This window comes from Leptodactylus fuscus, chromosome 1 (assembly GCF_031893055.1).
Source record: "Leptodactylus fuscus isolate aLepFus1 chromosome 1, aLepFus1.hap2, whole genome shotgun sequence".
Taxonomy (NCBI): Eukaryota; Metazoa; Chordata; class Amphibia; order Anura; family Leptodactylidae; genus Leptodactylus; species Leptodactylus fuscus.
In genome coordinates, this window is record NC_134265.1 from 42,704,713 (window position 1) to 42,717,048 (window position 12,336).

The 12,336-nt window shown below is 41.8% G+C and overlaps 1 protein-coding gene across 1 annotated transcript in view; it reads left to right on the forward strand.

Moving 5' to 3' along the window:
* Positions 1-12,336, forward strand: part of SETBP1 (SET binding protein 1) — a 139,414-nt gene that overhangs the window by 16,498 nt on the left and 110,580 nt on the right. Inside the window, exon 2 of the mRNA XM_075269763.1 lies at positions 2,986-3,614. Coding sequence (XP_075125864.1) covers positions 3,123-3,614 — 492 coding nt within the window. The 5' untranslated portion in view covers positions 2,986-3,122. The remainder of the gene's footprint in view (positions 1-2,985; positions 3,615-12,336) is intronic.

A 12,336-nucleotide genomic window follows, 5' to 3' on the forward strand; every position in this document is an offset into this window, starting at 1 on the left:
GATCCCATCACGAACTAGATCCGAAATCTAATGTGGATGGCTGGCCTTAGACTAGACAGTCTTAAAATGTACCAGCTTTGACACGGGCCAATGCTGGATAATAAGCCAAACCCTTTATGACGATGACCCATCTGCTTGTCAAGCTAGTCAGAAAATTTGCTTAAACCTAGGTGCAACATTTTGCACCACAGAAGTTGTCCACGGAGTGCACCTTTGATGGGGAAGATCAATGTGAGTCGTCTTGTAGTTTTTACCTGCTAACCTATTTTCTTGGGTTAGGGCTAGTGCTACGCATCCTTTGTGGCCGTGACAAACAAAAGCTTAATGCAACTTAAGTTTGTTGCGTAGCCCTGTGACTACTTCACTAAAGGAGTTGGTCACAGCATACTCTGGGTTGTAATGCGACTGCAGTCTTTTATATCTGTGAAACGGTTGCAGTATTCTTTTTGGAATCTGGACAACAATGGTATTCATATGACGAAATCTCCGTAAAAGTTCCTCCAACAGTGGTGAACCCATTAGTTGTAGACTATAAGTTAATGTCTTGTAAGGATCCACGCTTCCAGCTTTATAGTTCATGTTTCAGCCTCCAGTTATGAGGACAAGGAGTATCTCCGGGATGATGTCTGCTGCACAAGCCAAACGAAACATGTTCCACCCCAGTCTGCGCTGTAAGAGGGAAGTGATTTATGTAGCACCTGTTTCTAAAAGAGGTGACTTTAGGCTACTGCTCAACTAGTGAACCTGAAACTTTACTCTGCGTGAAAAGGCAAAATCTGTTTCATAGATTGTCATATAAATGGTCATAAAAACACAAAAATAAATATGAAAAAAGGCCCGGAACATATTGACCTTGCTTCTGTTCTGAAGGTAAACAAATGTCTGGTGACCATCTCATACATATGAAATGGTTGGCCAGTCCCACCGGATTCCAGTACATATGGCCACCTTCAGTTTTTTGGTGGATCTTTCTGGTCTTCAAGAAATTCCCCAGCAAGCTAATGTCCTATGGTGCCTTGGGGACCCATGGCCAAGAGCTGGCTTCTCCGTTTATTAATCACCTCGTCTGTTCCTCTAAAGATCTTCTTTTCTCCCACCTTGTTGACTTTGTATCGATGCTTCCGCTTGAGTGATAAAGTAATCTTTATGCAGCGATAACATCTTATAGCAGGTTCCCACCTCTAAAGTGACAGATCAGAGAAACCATAGAGCGCCAATTTCTAGGAAATGTTTTTCTGTTCAGAAACTTGATACGACGTAAAGAGTTTGGCTCGCCGGCACGCCCTCCAGCTTCCTCACATCTGTGTACTTGGCAGAATCAGACCATGCTGCTTATAGCTTGTATCAGCTCCTTGGACTACTACTCTAAATTCTATATAGAAGCAGGTCAATGATGAAAGGAGTTTTATGTAGTATGTTTGATACTACAGATGTTCATAAACTACTTGGTGAATTGTAGATGGGATCTCATTCGCAATGTGTCAGGCACTGCTAAGAGGAGATGGAGGGATTGTGGAATGTGGTTTTCGATCTGGTCCGGTCAAGATTCCTTTACTAAAGTTCTTCATTGTTTGACATGTTTGGCATTTTTCTTAAGGGTTGTCCTTTGAATGAAGAGACCAGTATACACACACAAAAGAGCGTAGAGAATATGTCTTATGGAAGAATGATCTAAATGGCTTCCATGTAATACTAGAACCCTGTTGTGGTATTTGCCTGATCTTTGCAATGGGGAAGCAAAAGAAAAAAAGAAAAAATCGTAGGATGGGGCTTAAGGTGGCCATACACCTTCAATAGCTGTCAGCCAAGCATTCATTTGACCAACAGCCTTTTTTTCCAACCTACCCATACACAAGGTGTGGTCAAGCATGCATGCTTTCTCAATAAGGGATGGGGAATAAGCCACTTCTGGACACGTTTGCCTTTTAGAATATGTCAGGTCCTTACTTTCCTGGTCATCTGCTGAACATTTAACACACCTAGAATAATTAACCACTAATGCTGAAATCGGGAGTCAAAACCAGTGATGTAACTAGGAATGGTGAGGCCCCAAGACGAACATTTGACATGCGCCAGCCCCCTTCCCAGTGTTATGCCCCATAGTGGCCCCTGCACAAAGTATTATGCTCTATATAGTGGCCCTCGCACACAGTATTATGCCCCATTGTGGACCACTCATGAACAATATACTAATATAATAATATACTCTGGGGAGGATACAAACATAAAAAAAACAATGTTACTTTCCTCTCCTGGGCTCTGGCACACTCCCCGCTGTTGTCAGCCATCTTCAATGATGGATGAGACCTCACGTGAGCAGGGCTTGTGTCACGACGCATAAGGATGCAAGCCTCAGCCCACATGATGTCTGGTATGTCACCAAGTAGGCCTCAAGTCTTCTGGAGCCCAGGAGAGGTAAGTAACAGTGTTGTGTTCTCTCACCTCTTCTAGCCCTCCATCATTATACCCAGGGTCTGAAAAGACCCTCAAGTATAATGATAGAAGTGTTTGCAGGGTTCGCGGGCCCACGGCATTATTTACCAATCCCCCTCCTGCTCACAGACACCTCCACAGAAGAGGAAGCACCGGCGGCTGTGAGAGCGAGGATCGATAAGTAAACAGGGCCCATTACCTGCTGCAGTTACCTGCAGGTCACGGCCTATTGAAAAAAAAAAAAAAAAACTCTGTCCCAGGCCCGATGGCAGCCTCTACCAATGATAGCCTGTTAGTTCCACCCCTGGTCTCAGCCAGATCTTATTCTAATGTGTATGACCACCTTGAATACATAAGGTGATGGGCAAGGTCCCGTGCATGTTTATGATTATAACAATGATGTATGCAATTGAGTGTGTTGCTTTGTTCTAGTGTGTTAAAAATGTGATTGAGCAAATAATGTTAGTAAAGATGTTCTTTGGCATCAAAAAAGGTGAAATTTCAAATTCCTGTGTATTAAATAGTTTCCTCCTTGGTTTTTTTTTTTTTCAGATTTCCAGTTCCCTCTCACTATTGCTGATTTTGGACTCTATAAGGTGAACCTTTAACTACTGCTACTCTTATAGACCGCTTTGCCAGTCCAACCCCAATATACTTTGATCAAAAGTTACTGGATTGTTGGATTTGCCATGGAGCAACGCGAAAACATTAGCAGTAGCCGACCACGGTGTTGTGAGACAGACTTCTTGCCGTCTGTTTCTTCTGCGAAGACCTCGACCTCTGGCTCTACTGGTGGAGACAACACCTTGAAGCCAGCGCCTGGGGCCACTAAGACTGGACCTGGAAATGGGGAGTCCATGGAACCGGAAGAAGAGGATGAACTAGGATCTGGAAGAGATGTGGATTCAAACTCCAATGCGGACAGCGAGAAATGGGTGACAGGAGATGGCTTGGAAGAACAAGAGTTTTCCATCAAGGAGGCCAACTTTACAGAGGGAAGTCTAAAACTTAAGATTCAAACCACCAAGAGGGCAAAGAAGCCTCCAAAAAACTTGGAGAACTATATTTGCCCCCCAGAGATTAAAATTACTATTAAGCAATCTGGAGAGCAGAAACTCTCCAAGTCTGGGAAAAATAACAAACCTGCAAAGGAAGACGAGAGAGCTCATATGAAAAAGAAGGTAAGAAAACTGAATTCATACAATGACTTTGTTTTAGGGGAAGCTCTAAGATGGAGTCTAACATGTACATTACATATATATTTTAGATTATTTAGCATATGCTCTCATTTTTTTGGACCTCACATCACAAGTAGGTTCATATAAAAAAATGCAACCAATTGTCCTATGGAGGGGGGACCTTATAATAAACTGGTTCCTTGTGAGTGGTTTGAAACTGATCTGTGCTTTCCAGCTTAAGAAGCCACTTAGTAAGAGGAAACTCCGTCACAATACTAAAGCTGGCCATACACGTTAATTAAGATAGGTCGAACTTGCTTATTGCAATGGGACACCTTGGGTTTAATGTGTATGGGGGAACCTTTCAACTTTCTCATGGCAGCAGATGTCGAGAGAAAGCAAGATCAGACTCTTTGATTTCAATATGTTCCGTCTCTTTCTTCTATGGAAGATAAGCCATCCCCCCCAGAGGTGTCTGGTAATGGCTTTTCCCCTTTCAGAGAGAGCGTATGTATAGGGGAAGCCCTTGGTAATAGCTGTTGCCATCTAAAGTGTAAGGCCAGCCTTAGAATGGACGTGCTCTCCAAGGATGCAACGATAGCAAGGAAGAAGAATCAGCCTAAAGTAAAGAGGGCAAACAAATGTCTGGGTGTGCAAAAAGAATAAGAGTAGTGCAGACTTTAATGAGTAGTGTCCTCATAGTCTGCAAAGCAGTAGAGGATTGAGGATTCTGTGTTTCATTGGCTGGCTCTGAAAGTAGCAAATGACGGAAATGTCGTCTTCTCTGCACCAGTGTGACCCAGATTCAGGTGTTTGTCAGGGAAGAGGTGTGACTTGAACATTGTTTCATGAGTATCATCAATGTATAATATTATACTGCTAAGGCTCAGTTGACACTTGTGGTGGAGCCTCCATGGAAGATTCCATCACAATGTCCACTAAAAATTGGCAGAGGAAGAAGTCCTTCACGGTGGGCCTTCCTATGCCAGTTTCCATTTTAGAATGACAGACACCATTATAGTTAACCTAGTGTAACGTGGTATCTCAGTCCTCAACCAATAATAGTGGTCATCTGGTGGCTATGTGTTACATTACATTTTTATCTCAACTTATTAGTGAATATCAACTTACAGGGAGTCTGTCAATAGAACAGGCATATCAACCTAGCCCCCTTGGATTGTTTGTTTTAAGTGACCCTCTCCTGGATTACTCTAGGATTCTATCATGTTGTAAGTTTGACTTCGTTGAACTGGGTTGGGTGTTTTTGGCCATTGCCCAATCCTAGTTTAGAAAACATGGCTGCCTTAATTTAAATGTAATTGTAAAATCCCATTCAGATGAACAGGACTGAGCTGCAGTTGGGCCAATTGACCAACAGACTTGATGTCTCTTCCCGAGACCAAGAAAGCAGCCATGTTTTCTAATTCTTGTCAAACCCTTTAAGGCTGGCCTTGCACATGGGGTAGCTGTTCCTCCTAATTTTGCCATACACTTGGCTGGGTCTACTATACAGGTATTCGCAACATGAAGAGGGGAGTAAACTGCTACCAGTCTTATATAATGTGTGTGTGTAATGTAATGTACATCTAAAAATTGGCAACTCTTTTGGTATGTTGGAATAGAGTTGGACCTTATTCACATGGCCCGTCACATGGACGTTTTACCAATGAGAGTGACTGCGCGTGAGCAGGTTGTTTTTTGTTTCACGGCCAGGAAACTGGACGTGCAATTTTTTTGATGGACGTGACCTGGTAGAAATCGATGGACCTCTTGTTTACAAATGTAGAACGGTTTGATGTCCGAGTTTCGTCCATTATAAACCAACCATTGGGTTGGGTCAAAAAAGACCATTGAAGTTCATCCATTTAAAATGGAGGGATCTGCTCATTTTTCATAACTGAAAAATGAGTATGGTCCTGTACTATACCTCGGACCTGCACTCATAATTTTGCTGGTTTACTCCATGCCCTTCTATTTGAACATATATACTGGGAGAATATTTTTCCCTAAGTGGCACAGTCCTAGTATTGCTATTCTTAAAACACTATATTGAGACTTATGAGCTCTGCAGAATTAGGATTACAGGGATTACAGCTCTGGAGGAGATTGGGCTATATTGTTATACTTCTAAACAAGATTGTCAAACAAACACTACTTCTACTAAAATAATTAACACAACGAATAATAACAAGTGAACGGCATGTGTTTTGCAGAGTGAACACAGTTTTCGTGTTCGTTGTTTGCATGTGTTGACAACCGCGCAGGGATCTGCTAAGTTCCCAGGGCTCATGCTGAAGTTGTAACAATTGGTTTGCAAACTACAGAAATGGATTTTGCTCCCTGCTGCTATTTTAAAGCACATTTCTCGGCTAATGTTTACATATGGCTCAGTGGCATGAATTGTGCTGTATCGATGCAAATAACGCCAGGTGGTAAACCACAGAAAGTTTCAAAGTCATTTAAATAACAGCATGGTGGTGGACAGAGCCTGGCAGTACCCGCCGCTCTGTGTGATGGGACGCTATCGACTCCAACTGGTGTCTGGAATGGAAGGTATCAGATGTGTCTGATGGTCTTGTTTTCCCGGACACTCTTCTTGGTGAAAAATAAAATGCCTATTAAGTCTTGATGTTAAAACCAAAGAGATTGCTTTTGATGTGTCTGATCTCTGTGGAACGTATTTTCTTGAAGAATTGACCTGTTTTGTAGTGATTTTGGAATTAATCACCCGAGGGCATGGGCAAGGCAATGAGAGATATGGTGGAGTCATTACAATAGGGAGAGAGTGGTATTGAATGGGCCTTTGGGACTGGAAATCCCAAAGTGAATAAGGGATGGCAAAGGTAAAAATTAACAAAAAAAAAAGTGATCCTTACTCCGTCCTTACTCTGTTCCGGTGTTGGGTCTCCAAATCCATTCTATGTCCAGACTGGCATGGTTGAATGTGGAGTGGCTCAGGTGATGGCCTTGGTGGTCAAACGTTGGGTAACTCCTTATACGTAATTTGTGTAAATTCATTTTAGCTCACACCCAGCCCCCACAGGCCTTCAACCTATGTCATAGCTTCACTAAAAGAAATGTTGGTCTACCTGGCATTTGGTGGTACGCAGGTGATGAGGATACATTTATGCATTGTGATGAGTGAGTTAGTTTAATGGTAGTCCTCTGTATAACTAGTGTTAATGCCTCCTCTTGTCATCCTAGATACAGTGCCAGTTACTGTATTGGCCGCGTATGGTATTGCAGTTTAGTCTGTCAAGTAAATGATCAGCAGAGCCCATGGATAGGGTTAAAAAAAGCAAACCCTTTTTGTAATCTCCTGCAACCCCTTTTAAGATCTTTCCATTCTGAGCTCAGCTTATTCGAGGTCGGCCTGTTTCATCCATGGACCATGGAGGATAATGGGATTCGCATGTTAGTGCAGTGGATTAATATCTGAACCTCAATGGATTTCCTGAACTTTATCTGCCAGTTCACATGTGTTCTAAGGCAATAAGTCAAAGCCATTTTGAAATCTCCCATTAATGCGTTCCTGTCTTCTATCCCATCCTGCCACCCCACAGATGTTTTCATCATTTTTCTTGCTCTGCTTTTGGCAATCCCCGAAATAAATCGATATTCCACACAATGCACAATGGTTCCAAAAGATTTTGGATTCCCATCTTCTATTTCATTAACTTCCCATGACTTAGGAACAGGTAGCGTGCAAATAACCACCTGTTTGGTCATACTGGAGTTTGTGACAGTGACTGCCCTATCCCATGGAAATCAGAGATGTAGAAAATACAATTGGTTTATATAGGCTTTTGCTTTAAGCGTTAATTCATTGGCTTCCATTTATGGTGACCTTTTTACCGTGCCTCGTACCGTTTTTGACGGCCCCTGTCGAAAGTTTGATTCCCCTTTGCCGTGTTTGTTACTCACATATGACTTATCTTTTTGTTTAAATTTGACCCGTCCTCTGTGTTCGCAGGTTGCAGACCAAGTATGTTTGTTTTCTGTCTGCCAGCGATGGCATCCCTGACCCGGGACAACATTCTGTTTAACAAGGTGTTTGTACAGTACAGTGGTGAGAATGTGTGGAGTCATCACTGAGGTTTTTGTCCTGTACTGCCGGATGGTTATGTAAATGTGTTGCATAGAGAATTGGCCATTATGGAAATGTTTGATCTGTTAATTTCAAACTAAAGTCTAAAGGGATCATGAAAGCTTGGCCATATCTAATCCTAGATAAATAAACTAAGATCACCTACAAGCAGGGCTATGGATTCAATAGATCAAACCACTGACTGACTCCAAAGTCTATTCCAACTCCTTCATAAATGGTTCACCACCATGGTCAGTAACGGTATCGGTAACTTTCCTCTGATTCCAACTTCAAATAAAGCTGGCTCTAATTCTCACTCAACAATCCCGGTTTGCATGTGACCTATTATATGACCACCACTAAAGGATGCCATTACAACTCTTGTAGACACCATCATGGCCCAGTTGGTGATCAGCGGTGAAACACAATGAGTTGTCCTCCTTTGTCCAGTTCCTTAGTACTTTTTTGCACCTTTCTGTAAAGGCTAACTCCACTTTGTAGAGTCTTGAATTGCAAACTTCACTGGTTGATCTTAACTAAGAGACATGGTTGACTGTTTGTTTTATTGTCAGCCATAATTGGTTGAAGGACAACCTGTGAATTTCAATTTTGTGTAATTTTTTAAATTTAATATTTTTTTTTTTATTCAGGACTTGCAGCTGCATGACATTTCATTCCCTGGTCTCTAAATTTGGAAAGCTGTTTTGCCTTCAAATGTTCTGTCATTTGTTTTATTAGGAGCCCAGTTATTCCCGGTGCATAGATGACGTTCTTTCTAATAATAGCAACCTGCGATGGTTTCAACACATTTTCCATGCATGATTCATAACCTGAGCACATTCCATGCTCACAGACAAGATAATATGATGTTGGATCCACCCTGCTGCTTCGTATCTTCCTTCCCCTGTGTGTGCAGAGTGGCGCTTGGAGAGCGCAGGACACCATCTGCTCTACTGGATGCTGCAAAGAATCAGGAGAAAATACCAATAGCTCTTTGTTGAGGACAGAAAATACAACGGGGCCTTATTTTATTTGTAAAGTGTGAGAGTGTCTGGTATTGTGTTTCCCCTCTCCCCCCGAGGGAAGCTTGTTTCTTTCTTTCTTCTTTAGCCTTTGATTCAATTCCCTGCCACTCTGAGAACAAGTCAGAGGTTGCAGCTGCTAGTGTCGCCTATACACGGGGAGTCCCATGGTTTGTGAGTTGCATGTGTTAATTTAGGGAATACTGGGATGCTGACCACTTTCCCATGTGTCTGTTATAAAAAGAACTGTCCTTTCGGGTTATTTTCAGACTCTTCAGAACAGACCACAGGCTTTGCATCTATTTGCATTACATACAAAGTTAGTCAACATTCAGGAGCAACCGAAAAAGGGAGTATTCAAGGCATCTCTTAAAGTGATAGAACAGTAGGGTAACAGGGTACACCCATTTCTATCAAAATGAATCCTATTCCTTGTAATGGATGTATTAAGTAGCTCTTGGCCTTTATTACATCGTAAGTTACACAGCATATTTGGCTACATGGTTGGACACTACACACCACTTTGCATCCCATAGGAACACATTGGCTGTAACTACTGGCTGTAGTGCTATACTGGAATCCTTGGAAATTTATTTCATTGCGTTGGCAGATACATTGCAGAAATTTCTGTGAGTGCAGGTACAACCCTTTATGTTGGGGTTGTTCTTGCCTCTAGCACCATTCAGATGGGACAGTTGCAACAAACTGCTGTATGTGAATATACCTTAAGAGTGGCCAAACACAAACCTGCACTGTTGTTGGGACCATCTAATGTGGATGCTGGTGTCACAACTGGCATCAGAGTTAATGAAAGGGTTGGGTATGTTGTATTCCAGAATGTTCAAACTTTTGGTTTCTGAATTGGCAAATTAGCACTACAGGTATTTGGCAATGGCTCACACCATTTTCTGTAGACCATGCTTAACGTACATGTGCCTAGGAGGGTCAGAAGGAATAGCTGTCTGCCATCAGGTATCTAAAGTGCGTGGTTAGTTTAAAGGGTTATCTCAGACTGCGATATCGAGATAAGTTTCTTCTTCTCAAGCAGCGACATCACATCTACTGGTCACATGGCCATGCCAAAGCTCAACCCCATTAATTTAATTTGGAAAAAAGCTCCAGCTTGGCCATGTGACTCATAGATGTGATGTCACTTCCTTAGAGGGAGCGCAATTCAGTATCACAGTTCCAAATAACCCCTTTAAGGTTTTTCACAGCTGAACATCCAGACGAAAAGTTGGCTATAGATTACGCCACTCCAATGGTGTCAAAAGTTCTTTTGGCAAAGACAAGGGGCACTGTGTATCGGGGTTACGTTGGAAATGAACAAGGCATTCTCAACTTGCCTGGTATGCCTATAGTGGTATCCTAATCTGAGGAATTTGTTACTTAGCCACTGGATTGGTGATAAGTGCTAGATTGGTGGGTATCTGGGCAGCAGGGACACCCATTAACTGTCAAGGCTATCCCCAATCCCACCAACCGCAAGAAGAACTTAAAATGTGGAGGAGTTAGAGTCATATCATTCAGAGTCTATGCCATGGACTGAATCAGAAAATTACAGCCCTCTTAGAAGTCCAACCAGATCCTACCAATCTAGCACTCATCGTCTATCCAGTGAATAGGTGGTAAATGCTACAGACTGATATACCTATATAAGGAAATGGTTGAGGGTCTACCACCACCACCACCTGCCATAAATACTGTATTGGCTATGTTATTCTTGACAAAATTGGTAGGGTCTTCTAATTAATCACATGACTATAGCCAGATAGTTTGGACCCCCTTTCTATTTAGTGGTCAGCCAGCTCCTGGTTTACTCTTCCTATAAACTATCTTCTATATTCTTCTTGCATTCAGCCATATATATTATTGTGAGTCATGCTCCAGGACAAGTGTTATGTAGATGAAGTCCTGCATTCTGCCTTGTTGAATGCTATATCGTACAAGCTTGGACATTAGCATACAACTGTTCAGTGCAGGACCATTTGTTGCTTTCGGCAAAGAACGATCTTTGAAAGGGCCTTTAAATCAGATTTTTTTTTTTTCCCAGCCTTTTTACTTTGACTACATCTCCTTCTATAAAAGCCGGACTTGCCTTGAGATTAGTATATTTACATTTGAGGCATCTGCTTGCTTGCATTTTATCTAGGCAGCTGATCTGGATGATGTACAATGGTGGATATTGAATTAACTGTCATTGCATAAAAAATTAGTCAATGAAAACTACACTCAATAGGGCTTTTGTAACTGTATACCACAAGGCTCGAAATTTTATCCCGTACAAGCACATGGCTTTCCAACTGTGACTGATCACATTTGTGTCTGTGTAACAAGCTACTGACGGGCCTGAACTTCAGATGCCAACTGCTCGAGGATTCAAGGTCAACGTAACCTTGGTGGTGGTAAAGTCTTCCCGGATTTGCTAAATTTATAGGATAGGAGGATGGAATATACATTTATTTTTTTCACAAGAGAAAGGTGTTGTTAATTTTAACAGGCTTAGATAATAATTGGTTGTAGGAATCCTTGCGACTCTTGGCAATGCGTTGACGCCCAAGAACATCAAGAGATGTTTTGACTTGTTTTGACAGTTTTGTTAAAATATTAGCTGAGAGCTTTATTAGAAGAGAATCTATATTAAGGAGAATAAAAAAATGGATTCATCTGATACTGTGAGGTATATAATCTATAATTTATGTAGGAGGATAATAAGGCAAGCTAAGACAAATACTGGGACTGTCTGGGCAGAACTCGGGGAAAAGAGCTTCATGAGTAGTCGTCGTACCAATCTGCAATCTAGTTCACCTCTTCATTCTTTGTGGCCCTTATCTCTTCACAAATGGTACATAATTTAGGTGCCCAGAGCCAACAGTTTTCCACTTTCCCTTACCAATGAGGTCTTATTTGTATATTCCTTACCCAGAATTTTTAGCAGGGTATGGATGGTCTAATAAGTCCCTATACCATCTCTCCCTCTACCCCTACTTGACCCCCCTTCCCTTACACGTGCAGGTGTTATAAATGGAAGAGGTAAGAAAGTCTATATCAGCCAGCTCTGGTGGTGACTTATCTCGCCTAAGAACTAAAGGATTGAAATTTTGGAAATTTGACATACCAACCCCATTTTTTTCCCCCTTGCATCATGTTCTGTGGGGAATTTGGGAAGGTCCCCTCTAATGTGTATGGTGGCTTCCTAACTCCTCAATGCCACAGTTAGGTAGGGGCTAACTGAACCCCACTCCTGAATTATTATTATTATTTGTACATATTTTTTTTTTTTATATAGACCACATTTTTATCTAATACTTGATATTTTTTTTTCTTAGTTGCTTGGAAACTGTTTTAAGTTTATACTAATCCATTTGAGATTAAAGGTTGTACTAACTTGAAATTGTCCCCTATCAATGAAATAAGATCCCACCAGTGAGACCTCCATCAATTGAGAATAGTGGTTCGGTCATCCACATCCTGAAGGAGCATGTCTGCCTGCTGATGTATAGGTTAGGGAAACCAAACCCCCATTCTCAGGATCAGTGCGGGTCCCAGCGATCAGATCTCCACTGATCAGGAAGTTATCCACCATTAATCAGAAGAGGTCCAAGTGCTGAGACCA